The sequence below is a fragment of the Nelumbo lutea genome, chromosome 2 (assembly GCF_056320005.1).
Source record: "Nelumbo lutea isolate HS-2025 chromosome 2, American lotus-T2T, whole genome shotgun sequence".
NCBI lineage: Eukaryota > Viridiplantae > Streptophyta > Magnoliopsida > Proteales > Nelumbonaceae > Nelumbo > Nelumbo lutea.
The window spans coordinates 71,007,952-71,021,439 of NC_142685.1; the positions used below are offsets into that span (position 1 = coordinate 71,007,952).

General features: G+C 39.6%; 1 protein-coding gene and 1 non-coding gene across 4 annotated transcripts; one reads left to right on the forward strand and one right to left on the reverse strand.

The window, feature by feature from the left end:
- Positions 1–3,769: 3,769 nt before the first annotated feature.
- On the reverse strand, positions 3,770–3,842 carry TRNAR-CCU (transfer RNA arginine (anticodon CCU)). The gene has a single exon. It is a non-coding gene; the product is annotated as a tRNA-Arg (tRNA).
- Positions 3,787–10,066, forward strand: LOC148871457 (uncharacterized). 3 transcript variants are annotated; one of them, XM_088971040.1, is made up of 9 exons: positions 3,787–4,109; positions 4,263–4,463; positions 4,568–4,721; positions 4,957–5,033; positions 5,584–5,632; positions 5,730–5,791; positions 5,913–6,028; positions 8,818–8,923; positions 9,645–10,066. In XM_088971040.1, exons 1-9 carry the CDS (start codon positions 3,995–3,997, stop codon positions 9,737–9,739), a joined length of 975 nt encoding a protein of 324 aa, XP_088827166.1. In that variant the 5' UTR covers positions 3,787–3,994; the 3' UTR covers positions 9,740–10,066. The 3 variants fall into 3 exon arrangements, with proteins under 3 accessions (XP_088827166.1, XP_088827167.1, XP_088827168.1); XM_088971041.1 differs by having other exon boundaries at positions 3,903–4,109; positions 4,571–4,721; XM_088971042.1 differs by having other exon boundaries at positions 3,970–4,109; positions 4,224–4,463.
- Positions 10,067–13,488: the final 3,422 nt, after the last annotated feature.

Genomic DNA, 13,488 nt, shown 5'->3' on the forward strand with positions numbered 1-13,488 from the left:
CTTAGCTTCGAGTCCTAATTTGGTTCTTTTAGGATCTGAAACTCTATAATATGCTAAGCACCCCCACACTTTTAGATATGCTAAATTAGGTTTTCTTCCTGTCCATAATTCATATGGGCATTTGTTATTAACTCTAGAAACAATTCTGTTATGTAAATGGCAGGCTATTAGGAGTACTTCCCCACACAGGTTTAAGGGTGCATTAGCTTTTAACAACATGCAGTTTATCATTTCTGTAAATATTCTATTTTTCCTTTCAGCCAGGCCATTCTACTGAGGGGTATAGGGAGCAGAACACTGAGGTATTATTTCAAACTCTTCACAGAAAGAATTAAACTCATTTTTAAAATATTCAACACCCCTATCATTTCTAAGGATTTTAATTTTCTTTTCTAGTTGATTTTCAACTTCAGTCTTATATAGTTTAAACATGTCAAAGGATTCATCCTTAGTTCTCATAAGGTAGACATAGGTGTACCTAGAAAAGTTATCTATAAATCTTATGAAGTATCTCTTGCCTCCTCTAATTAATACACCATTGAGTTCTCAGATGTCAGAATGGATTAGTTCTAGAAGTTGAGAATTTCTCTCAACACTAGGGAAATGTTTCTTAGCCATTTTAGATTTTACACACATTTCACATTTTTCAGTTGATTCATTACTGTAAGCAATTACACCTAGTTTGCTCATGTTCTTTATGGATTTAAAATTCAAGTGTACTAATCTATCATGCCATAAAGAGAAAGAATCAACAATATAAGCAAGAACTTTTCCTTCATTAATACTTAATTTGAACATACCACTACAACCATATCTCTTTCCAACAAACATCCCATTCTTGGATATGATTAGTTTATCGGATTCAAAGACAACTTTGAATACCCTCTTACAAACAAGATTTACTGAGACCAAGTTCTTTCTAATGTCAGGAACATGGAGAACATTCAGGAGAGTCAGTGTCTTTTTGGAGGTGAAGTTCAACTTTACGTTGCCTTTTCCAGCAACTTTGGCACATGTTTGGTTTCCCATCTGTACCTCCTGGCCATCAGTCACTTCTTCATATGTCTTGAATAAGGACTTGTCCTTACAAACATGGACTGTGGCACCTGAATCAAACCACCATCCAGAAGACGATTCTTCCATGTTGACTTTAGTAATCATGGCCATGAGATTGTCTTCTACCATGTTTGTAGACTTGGTTCCGCCTTTCCGATGTTGGCAGACTCGGGCATAATGCCCATTCTTTCCACAAACATAGCAGGATCATTTCTTATTGTTGCTCTTTTTGAAGTTCCCATCATTCTTCTTTACTTGTAATGTAGGGTTAGTCTTCTTTGATCCGTTTTCCACAAAATTTACCTTAGAATTCAGCATACCGGTCAGGGTCTTATTCCTACTGTCTCTAATTCGAGATTCTTCTTCAATACGAAGGTGTTGCTGAATTTGCTCCAAGATAAGTTCTTCAGCCTTGTGCAGAAGTTTCTTCCTGTAATCCTTCCAAGAGGGTGGAAGTTTGGCAATGATTGCTCCCACTTGGAAAGATTCAGGAAGGATGATGTTAAGGAATCGAATTTTATTGACTATCACCTGTAGTTCATGAACTTGCTCCAGTATAGGTTTATGGTCGTTCATGGTGAAGTCAAAGTATTCTGCAATAAGATACTTATTCGTACCTGCTTCTTGCACCTTGTATTTGAATTCCAAGGCCTTCCAGATCTCTTTTGGAGATGTAAGTTCCTTGTAGAAGTTGTAGAGCCGGTCTGATAAGGCATTCAGTATGTGTCCTCGGCACAGAAGTGAGTCCTCTTCCCGTTTTGCTCTTTCATTCTTTAGTTTCTCAGAGTCTTTGTCAGTGGGTTCAGGAAGTGATTGCAGATTCGGGTTCAACAGATAGTATAGATTCAGTGTGGTCAGAAAGAAGATCATCTTGTCTTGCCATCGGCTGAAATTTGCTCCATCAAACTAGTCTAGTCGAACAAGATCTTGGTTCATCATATTGATCGAAGTCATGCTTGCTTCCGCCTCCATTGCATAATAACGTTCTAAAAATTGTTGGAGAAGATGGAGTCGCTGTAACTTGGGAGGAGAAGCTCTGAGGCGCGTTTGAAGACATTGTCTTTAGAACGTTATTTGTCCCCACTCATTTTTACTGAGTTTGCTGTTGGGTTACAGGCAAATTCGCTCCTAGGATACAACAAAGCTTTGGGCGAGAATTTACAACCAACAAAGTTGAAGAGTCTCCAAAGAAATCTTCTATGAGACTGTAGCAGACCGGACTGAGAGAGAGAGAGAGATAGTGAATTTCGAAATTGTGTGTTTTGGAGTCTGATTCATGCTCCTTAAATAATTTGTGAAGAGGTATGAAGAAAAGGTAGGTGCTGGTTTAGAGAATGCACCTTGAACAGTCACAATTTCAAACATTGTGACTATTTAAAAACTTGTTAACAGTTGGTGACTGTTAACTTTGAATTGTGCCTCTTGATCACACCCGATCGAATCGTGACCGTTGATCTCATCAACGGTGATCAATGGTCATCAATGCACCAAAACCAGAGTTGCCCATCGCGAGCCACGCGGGTGTGAGCAAAGTGCGCCTCTAAAGCGCCTCATTGCGCCACACACACGCGCGCACGCACACGTGCGTGCGGCGTGGTATCGAATCCCCATACTCTCCTCTACTAATTCTAAGGAGTGTAAATCAACTTCTATTGAAATACTGAAAACAAACCTTGTAATTATCCAATGTGGGACAAGTTCAAAACTGGGTTTTTTTTTTTTTTTTTTGTAAGAGAAAAACTGATTTTTCAACCAAGTGTGCAGGTGCAATTTCTCATGTAATTGACCAATCAAACCCATTGGATTTAATCTCTTATGAGATTAAAATCCAACAGTGGATGGCGGCGACGACACCCCACCGAACAGAATTACAACGGTTTTTCACTGAGAAGGGTGCTGTCGCCGCTACAGATCTAAACCGGCAAGAAACATGCGGTGGTGGATGGCGGCGACGACACCCCAACAAATAGAGCTGCAACTGTTTTTCGCTGAGAGGAGTGTCGTCACCGCTGCATATCTGAACCGACAAAAAATGTGCGGTGGTTGATGGTGGTGATGACACCCCAACGAACACAGTTGTAGCAATTAGAATTGCACATCGTGCCCAATTCCACCCCAACGAATAGAAGTTGGACAACAGCCCGATGCTTTTTGCTGCCACAATTCTATCGTACGAATAACCGCTACACATCGTCCCGGTTCCCCAACGAATAGAGTTGTAGTGGCGATGACATCCTTCTCAGTCTGAATAAAATCAAATTCGTTATGAGTGGGCGGAGAAATGATTGAAGGAGAGGTTTAGAGTCCCGAAAAAGTGATTTCAAATCACCATTGGGATCGATCCGTTGAATTTGTTTGACGACAATTCGAATTGAACCAAGTTGTTGAGATTAGGCCAAATTTTGTCGGGAATCTAGCTAGAGAATTTGTTACCAGAGAGAACATGCCTATGCAACTGAAAGGCGGGGAAATGGTAGATTGAAGGGCATTTTTGCCTTTTTGCATGCCACTTAATGGCTGATTAATGCCGAGTATTAGATTTTCACAAAATGAAAGTTCTACTATTAGATTGTCATATTTTAAAGTTTGATTGCGTAAATTACAAGATACCTATCCAAAATTTTCTCTAAAAATTAATGAATGGTCTTTGATTGATCAAAAACCCACCCACTTATGAATTTTAATAAATGTTTTTGAAAATATACGTAATCAACGCGCCAGGTAGGGGTCGAACCTACGACTTTCTGCTTAGGAAACAGACGCTCTATCCACTGAGCTACAGGCGCTTCATATGTTTAGATATTCCATTTTCAAATATAGATATGATTACTTCCCGCCCCTCCCTTGAAATTTTGAAGAGAACACTGAGCTGCAGCCTGCAGGGGAGTACTTTTAGCTAGCAAGAGACTATTCCGGGAAAGAATTGATACAGAGAACAATGGCGGAAGATTCCATATCTACCTTCTGCAAAACTCTATCTTCATTCTGCAAACACCTCGAAACTAGTAGCAACGCTCTCAAGGACTCTCTTGAAAGACGACCCATCCCTCTCGGTTCGTTGCTTTGTTTTTTTTCTTTTTCTTTTGATTGTTATTGTGTTCTCTTTTTTTTTTTTTATCGAACACGTATGTCTTAGGGGTTCATTTATGTCATTCGTTCCTGAGTAGTGTCACACAGTCACTGTCTCTTCTGAATTTCCCCTTTAGAATCGGCATCGTCCACCTTCATACAGTGCCTCAACCGCCGGGTTTCGTCTGCAAGCAAGGACCTCAACTTGCTCGAGTCGATGGCATTTGGAACGGTATCATTCGAAGAGCTATTGGGTCACTGCAACGAAGTTTACAAGAAGAATCAGAGCGATCTCATTGAAGTCGAAGACCGTTTCAGAAGCTTCGGATATGTTCCTGGTAGACCACATAAAACCCTAATTAATTCATTTGGGTTATCATGTTCTTTTGTTTCTACCCGCCACCTAGTTTGAACTTTGAAATTTCCGTTTTATTTGCATTAGAAGTGGAGATTGATGACGAAGATGAGGTTTCGGGACTATCTACTCCTGTTGGTTTGGACTCCAAGTTATTGAATTCCAAGGATCTATCTTCCTTTTCTTGTGGACCAGTTTCTGCTGCAGGGTCCATTATGAAGAGGCTTGGAGAGGACCCCTTGTATCCTTCTTGCTCTAATTGTTGACTAACTTTCTTACTGTTCACAAATTTCAACATTGTATAACCAGTAGCTAAAAAAGAAGGCTCCCATCAACTCATAGTAATCAATTGAGTTGATCGATTATGTTATGCAATACATCAGTGTGGCATTTTATTTAGTCAATAATGCAGAGATCTTCCAAATGTGCATGATAGTGCACCATGAAACTTTTGTGTGTTCCTTGACATTTGTAAGATTTGAAGTTGAGGAGTCTTTGAGTTTACAAAATCTAGGGCTTTCTGATGTCTGTCTTGCTACATTGGCTTATGAAGGTCGGTAGGCATAATTTACCATGTTCCAACTTTTTATATCAGGCATTCCTTATGTGCTGTTTTAGTATGCAAACTTAAATTGGACTTGTGTGTTGTGATCCCATGGTTATGATTTAGACTAGTAATCATTTGAGCTATTTATTGGAGGCCATGCTTCCTTCAGCTCAAGTAGTTTCTCCGACTAACTCTTTTTTCCCCTTAAAATTATAATATCTACCACCAGATATTGTCTTATCATAATTTCCATTTTAATCATCACCCCTCATGTAATTCCCAAGTGGCTTGACTGCACACACCCTATTCCTTGATTCCACTATCGCTGATGTTATATTTTCTGTTGAAGGATGAGTCTTCCATACTTTTTGATGTTCTTCCCCTGTCTTCTTTATACCTTCAATTTGGATCAATATCCCTCCAAATAGATGCATTTGCTGGTCCTCATCACATGTGTCTGAAGGATCTGAACCATTTCAATTAATTTTACCTTCTCTTGTCAGCAATTGATGCCATTATTTCTGGTATTTAATCCTATTCTTGATACCCTTTGCAGCTAATGGTAAGAGTTCCATCTCAGAGGTATCTTTTCATGACCAAATGAGGTAAATTTCATTAGTTATTCTGGGCATCACAATGACTTTGTGGTTCCTTTATATTCTTTCTGTTTTTTCATCATCATCTTTCACGTTATGATGGCAGTGAAGTACATGGAACAAAGAAGCCATATGAAACTTGTGCAAATATCTTGAGCACTACAGGAGGTATGGATCACTTAACTCTACTTGTTTGTCAAGTGAAATTTCTCTTTACCTATTAGGTTCATCACTTCATTGATATCTACAAAGTTGAATGGTCAACCTTCTCATCCATGATCACACGCAGGACGAGACAAAGATGACCCTAAGTCAGCGGGAAGTGCAACCAGAACTTCAATAAATATTTCTAAGGATGACTACGAATGTCTTCCTTCCTACATGAAAAGTTTGGCATCATGGGAGGTATGAATTTACCCTTGTCTTTTATATTTCATGGTTTTTATGCATATGTAAACAAAAGGAAATTCATGTTAATGTAAGAGGACACTTGAAACTTTACCAATGATGGAATTCTATCAATGATTCAATATATTCACTTGCAAGATGATAACAACTTTTTGCTACAACTTAACTAAGTTCCATTTCATTCAATGATCAATCAAATCCAATGTTTTAAAATGTGGAGGCGTGATGCGAGGTGTTCCACTATCTAGAGGCGTGATGCGAGGCGTTCCACTACCTAGAGGCGTGAGGCGTAATTGAGAACGCAAGGAGGCGTAAGCCTTCCTAAGAGGAGGGGGGTTAGGAGGAGGATGAAGAGGAAGGGGGGATCTCATTTTTTATTTATTTTTAATAAGAATCTTTTATATTAAGAAGAATAAAGATGCATTGAAAAGGGGGTGGGGGGGTCTGGGGGGCGAAGCCCCCCAGCCGAAGGGGTAGGGGGCAAACCATTTTCTTTCCCCTTATCTTTTCTTCCCTTCCCTTTCCTTCCCTTTTCTTTTCTCTTTTTTTCTTCTCTTTCTTTTCCTTTCCTTTCCTTTTCTTTTCCTTTCCTTTCCTTTCCTTTTTTTCTTTTTTTCTTTTTTTTTTCAAGTATTTTCAAATCAGGTGTGCATGAGGCGCAAGAGGCGTACGCCTCTAGCAAGCCTCATGAAAAAAGCTCAAGAGGCGTACGTCTCAGGGCGTTTTGGAAGCGCCTCGCCTGGAGGCCTCCCATGCCTTTTAAAACATTGATGAAATCAATTGCAATATGTTTGCACAAACTATTGTAAGTTGATAAAAGTAACTGAGGGTTGTTAAGAAGATTTTAATATCCCGAAGTGACTCTGCATTCTTCAACTGTTGGTGTTGCCACCTGCTTCTGAGGGAATGCTCTCCTTCCCCCTACTCTCGAGCCAGGTGGATGTTTTATTTGCTTAAGGAAGAGGGCCAAGAGGTTGATACCTAATCTTTATAATAAATTTCAGAAAAATGGCTAGATGGTGGAGTAACAACTTCTCTCACTTTTTTCTCTTCTTCTTGGTATGCAAGTAGGCCAGTGGTTGGTTGCTAGGACTGGAGAGGTTCCATATGTAGGTCTATGGTATATCTCAGATTTTCCAATTTAGCAAGTTGGATATTCAAACATTAGGTTCTAGGGAAAATAATACTAGCTGACTACAATTCATTCTGATTTTCATATCTGATCTTAGATTGATTGACTAAACATATACAAGAGGAGGTCCCATGGTGCTTGATATTTGCTGACGACATAGTTAATTGATGAAATTAGTGGACTAAATACAAAATTAGGTTTATGGATAATTGCATTAGAAACAAGAGGTTTTAAAATAAGTTGGAGTATAGGACTAAAAGAGAATATAATCAATGTAAATTTAATAATAATAGGAGTGCAAACTAGGTTACACTTAGGATTGGAGACCAAGGGATATCTCAATGTGACCTAATCTGTTACCTAGGTTCAGTAATTCATAATAAAGGAGAGATCGAGGAGGATGCCACCCATAGAATTAGAGCAGGATGGGCAAAATGGAGGGGTACATGTTTCCCTACCTTTACCTTCCTTACCTTTTCTTTCAAACCAAACATAGCCAAAAGGAATATCTTATAAAATAGTTGTAAGGGCAGCTATGTTGTATGGATCTGAGTGTTGGGTGGTTAAGAAACATCATGTCCAAAAAAAATGAGTGTGGCAAAAATGCCAATGCCTAGGTGGATAAGTGGTAAAGCTAGAAAGGGCAGGGTTAGACATGAAGCCATACTAAGGAACCTAGTAGTATCTTCAATAGGCGATAAAATGAGAGAAAGAATATTGAAATGGTTTGGTCATGTACATAGAAGACCATCTATAGCACCTATTAGAAAAAAAACAAAAAGATTTGTTAAAAGTTGAAGATGCTAGAAGAGCTAGGGGTGGACCAAAAAGGATTTGGGTGGAACTTGGAAGTAATAAACTAATAATAAATGATTTAAGTGCCCATAATTTAATGGCTGATATGGCACTGAACAGAATGGAATGGCAAAACGGGATCCTTGTAGCCGACTGCCGACCCCATATAGTTCAGACAAGGGTTAGATAATGATGATGATATTAGATGGTTAGAAACAAGTATATTTATGGTTTTATACTAAAATACTATATTTTCATTCTAAATATGTGATTAGTGTTTTTTTGGTGGAAATTCATTTGCATGCCAAAGTATGTGGTCGGTAGGGTTTTCACTTTCTGACAGGGGTTTTGTGGGTTAAAATTGTGCTCCTTTTATCCTATATACATATTTTAACCATATTTCACTTCATAGTTTTCTGTAAACATCTGTGGAAATTAAGTTGCTTTTTGTTAGTCGGCAATTAAGGGGTATTTTAGTCCTTCTACCTTGTTTTATTAATTGGTGTTATGTCTATTGTGCTCTCCAGCTGAACCAAGTTGTTTCTCTTCTATTTCTCTCATTCTATTCTCTTTCTGTTCTCCTTCTATTCTCTTTTTCCCTTACCCTAGGACTGAAACCAGTGTAGATTGAACCAAGAACTTTTCTCTCGGATATTCTGATTTTAGAAAACCACGGTTTTTCTTAACATAATGCATAATTGGTGCTTACTGTTGCATTATTAAAACACATTCAAATCGGCTTGTACTCAACACCCAAGACAATTTCTTATGTGCTCAAATTCTTATATTTCTGAATTGTGTAAAACCAGTTCCTTGATTTTTTATGTTGATTACAACATTCTAAATGTTATCTTTTCAGGATCTGCATGTAGCCGTTATGAAGATGAACTCAACCCTAACAAAACATGAGAAATCAAATGCAGACAACTTATTCCACCAAGATGAACTTGCATCCATGGGGTTAGGTCTGTATTTCATTGCATTTGAAACTTAGATTCTATCATATACTTCTGTGACTGTAAAAATTGTTTTTAAAGTTTCAGACATTGGTCCACAAATTTAGAGTGGGAAAGGAGAAAGGGAGTTTGTGATTGTTTTATGCATACTAGCCGGCCTTCAGATCATGATCTGTTTCTAGTATCTATATCCTAGATTTAATATGCACATTGAATTTGTAATACACATGTTACATTGGCTGCCTATGAACCTATCTGAGCTAAGATTTAGACATGATATGACTAAGGATCTTGTGCCCAGGCTGCCATTTGGCTTGGCCCTCCAAGGGATACTAGTGAACCAAAAGTTTTTGTCATTTTTATCCCTGGTGCCTTTGGTGTACTGTTCTAGTCATTAATGGTATATCATAAATTATTGGTTTTAGGCGTGTGTTGATGATGGACTGGTAGTTGAGTTTATTGCTGGATGAGGCCTCTCAAGAATCAAAACCAGCCAGCAATGGTTGAGTTGATTGCTGGATCAGTTCTTGTGTTACTGGTCTTGTCAAGGGTATATCATAAGTTGTTGGGTTTGGTGGTGCAGTGACGATGGAATAGTAGTTGAGTTTATTGCTGGATGAGGCCTTAAGAATCAAAACCAGTCATCAGTGGTTGAGTTCATTGCTAGATCAGTTTTTACTGGGTTGATGGATTAGTAACTCAAGCTGGTATTTTTGCGTGTTTGTTTCAGGGCCAAAAGGAAGATCTTATCTCTTGCTGTTGTTACGCATGAATCGGTTAGTTGTGGAGACTGTAGATGGTTCAATTGCATATCGTGTATTGTAGGTGATGTATACGGTGTAAGATTTTCCTGTAACTGAAATGAATGAAGGTATCTGTGGTAATGTACAATAAACTTTTTCATTGGGGTTTCCTCACTACTTTCAATTAGCATATGAAACATGGAAACAAATGGAAAGAAATTCTGTTATTTTTTTTATGTATATAGTCATTTGGAAGGATTAGTTTGTATTTGGTATTAAAGATAACTACATTTTTTTTTTAATTTTCCTTTTGTTTCCAATGACAAGGTCACTTTATCAAAGTATGTATTGAATGTAACCTTGGGATCGAATTGCAGTATATGAGCTTCAGAAGTTCTGTTTCAACCAATCTGACTTGCTTTGTAAACAAGATGAGATAAATAGTGTTGTTGACAGAGTATTGTTGAGTTCATAAAAGTAGTAGGGCTATCAATGGGTTGGGTCTGGTTTGGGACATGGTGTACCAGTCCCATTATGATCATTAATTGGGACTATAATCAGACCATCAGGTTTGAGCCGATTAGACCTGATTATACTTGACAATTGACATCTATAATTACCAATGATAATAATAACTTGGAACTTAATTTTTGATAATATAACCTTAATAAATTGACAGTAAAATACTAAACTGTTTATATGCTGATTAAATATGATTTTTAACCATAATGATCTTATATACCTTTTATAAAATTTACCCTTTTAGATATAAAATATCACAAAACTACAAAAAAGCTAGGCTATCTTTATCTTTAGATTTTATTCATCATATGATTGTTTGGGGTCCAAAGTTGGTTCGAAGCAGCAAAAGCTGGTCCCAAGTCCCAACCCAATTATTAATCAGGATAAAACAATAGATCCAGAACTGACACAATCGGTTTGATTGGTTTGGTTCTGTCAAGAGACCTGACCCATCGACAGCTCCAGGCCACTCCTTTCTTGAAGGATAAAAAATGGCCTTCAACTTGGATATTGAAGGCTATGCAAAAATTATTACAGATATTCTGTAGATGGTAATATTGAACCACTGTAGTTGATTAGTATCCTAATTGGAGATTTCTGAAGTTACTTGCTTGCCTTAAATAGTATCGGTTTCTTTTTTCTTCAGAATATAATGCTGCAGCTAGCTAAGTTACTTGGTCTTCTTTTCCCCTGTTTCTTGTAGCATTATTACAATAGAGTTGTAACCAATACTTGTTGAGTCAACCTATGTCTTATTAATAATTAGACAACTATTCGATGACTATTTGATTGATGAACTTATCGACTTAAGCAACTTAGTGCTTAAGTCAAAGCAGGTTAAAAAAGCAAGACTGCTGAATTGAAATTGAAATTCCATATTTCCTATCTGAATTGAAAGTTTGAAACTGCTTTTCTCCTCCACTATTCTTCAAATTTTCAATATTGTGTTTCGGGCCTCAGTTTCAATTCCTTCTCCAATTTCACCTGCTTCAGCAATAATGTGTGTGTGTGTGTGTGTGAGAGAGAGAGAGAGAGAGAGAGAGAGAGAGAGAGAGAGCAAACAAAATCGTGATTAAAGAGGATTTGTGTTTTCTGAGTTTTCAGAACTTTTATTGATGTGTGGTTTGTGAAGAAATGGAGGAAGGTCTTGGGCTTATCTTATAAAGAGAGAAACCGGGTAAGGGGGGGAGGTTGGCTTTGGAGGGCACGGATCTGCTACCCATAGGCTGTTCCAGCATCCCTACCCACGTGACATTACAGTTACGCATGGGGAATATCTCCCTTGTCATTCATGGTGAGATGTTTCCAATACACAATGGTGTTCTGTGGGTAGGATTTTGTAGGCATGGTTTTTGAACTGCTATTGATTCGGATGGTTGGACCGTTTGGCCCAGGAACTGTCCAGGCAACCGGTTCTGTTTTACCCCAAACCTTATCTTTGGCAAAAAACAGTTGAAAAGTCAACAACCCATTGACCCAGACGGTCGAACTGCGACCTATTCAACAGTTTTGACCCTTTTTTGTTTTTAATTATTTTTTATTTTTTTTAATTTGTTTGTTAGAACAAGCCATCTGTTTGAACCAGATGGTCGGATCGTCAACCCAGAAACCGGTGGCCAGAATGATTCCGTTTTTGGGTCATTTTTTAAAACATAGTTTGTAGGTAATAGATCCAGAATCAGAGTGGGATTTGGATTCTATGAATTCATGCAAATCCAATAGAGTTGGGATCTTTTGACAACAAAACACGTTCTAACTTTCTACCAACTTGATCTAACACCGCACATCTCATCATGAGACTAGGACCCACCATATATGAGATGTGCGGAGTGAAATCATGTTTTGTAGGCTGTTGGAATTTATTTTGTTGGTAGGTGATTCAGACTCAATCCAGTGGCACTAGCTCGGGTAATATTGACCGACCTCAGCATGGCAACCCCGAAGATGTCGCCACCAGATTTCACGCCTTATGGGATCATGCATCGTAACAGCTAACATTATCTCCCCCGTCCGATTCGGGCAGAAGCAATAAATCTTATATGCTAGCAGCGTTATCCTCAATCAACTCGGAAACGGACCTCATTGTAATGAGGACCCCGGAACCACTTTGCAAAACCTGCGAGGACTCCACTATATAAAGGCTCCACTCCCTGGGGGTGAAAGGTACGCGTAATCTATGCTCACTAGCTCTCTTGCTTTCTAAGCTACCATCAGCTCGCAAGTTACTGACTTAAGCATCGAAGCGAACTCATCGGGTAAGCACCCCAGGTTCTCTGATTCGCCTTTTGCAAATCTACCGAGTCCGTCATCTACTAGGAGCCAAATCACCTCCAGTTGGGAGTAGCCGGATTGCGCAACATCATTTGGCGCCATCTGTGGGAATCGGTACAAGAAGCCTTTTCCTCAAAAAAGCATCCATGGCATCCTCCAGTAACGTCGGACAGAACGCTGGCATGAACGTCTCCGGGGGACAACTTCAGGTCCCAATTGTGTGCATTGGACAGTTCACTGTGCCTCTCTCTGCAGATGGAATTCCAACATTGAACGTGCCTTGGGTCATAGCACCGGTGAATGCCCCACTCCCTCCTACGGTGGGTGCAACCTTTGCTGAACCCTCTGTAATTCCCCCTGCAGTTGGGCAAAACCAGTTCGATGACCTAGTACACTGTGTGCGGGCTATTCAAGCCCAAATGCAACAGGTCCAGTAGTTCTGGCAGTACTAGCAACAGGACCTGCATCACTTCTATCAGCAACAATACCAGCAGTAGTTCCCACTGTAGCAGCAAAATCCACAGCCAATTCCACCTCGGCATCCGGCGACACAGCAGAACAAGTCTCGCCGCCAGAATGATCGCTCTCCTCATTGGGGAGAGACCTCCTAGATTCAGAATCCTCTTGGGAGTCAAGTCTGGTCCCGCAGCAAGAGGGAAAGACAAGTCACTCCTCCCGCCTCGCAGCAAGTGAATAGGTCGGGAGAAACGTAGCCCACCAGAGCTGCTTCACCTCGGCCCTCGCAGCTTGAAGCTCCACTCGTAGGAAACCGGTTCGAGATTCTGGCCGTGGACTCTAGACAAGGCCCCTCCGTCCATAGCAGTCGTCGTCAGCAATCCGAGCAGCTCCATGCTAGAACAGTGCTCGACAACACGGAAGCCAGCAGTACTAATGTGGATCCAGTCAAGAAGCAGTAGAAGCGGCGTTGTAAGGCTCGTCGAGCTACAGTTCAAAGTCAACTCGAACAGCCTAAAGGCAAAGAAGAGGCAACCTCAGGATCCGCGAAGACTGCTCCCCTCCTCTCTGTGCCATCTCCCT

Excerpts from the sequence above, each read along its gene's own strand:
- LOC148871457 (XM_088971040.1), top strand. The coding sequence starts at position 3,995 with ATGGCGGAAGATTCCATATCTACCTTCTGCAAAACTCTATCTTCATTC. Across the intron at positions 5,633-5,729 it reads TCTTTTCATGACCAAATGAG|TGAAGTACATGGAACAAAGA; the intron begins GTAAATTTCATT and ends TTATGATGGCAG. Across the intron at positions 6,029-8,817 it reads AAAGTTTGGCATCATGGGAG|GATCTGCATGTAGCCGTTAT; the intron begins GTATGAATTTAC and ends TTATCTTTTCAG.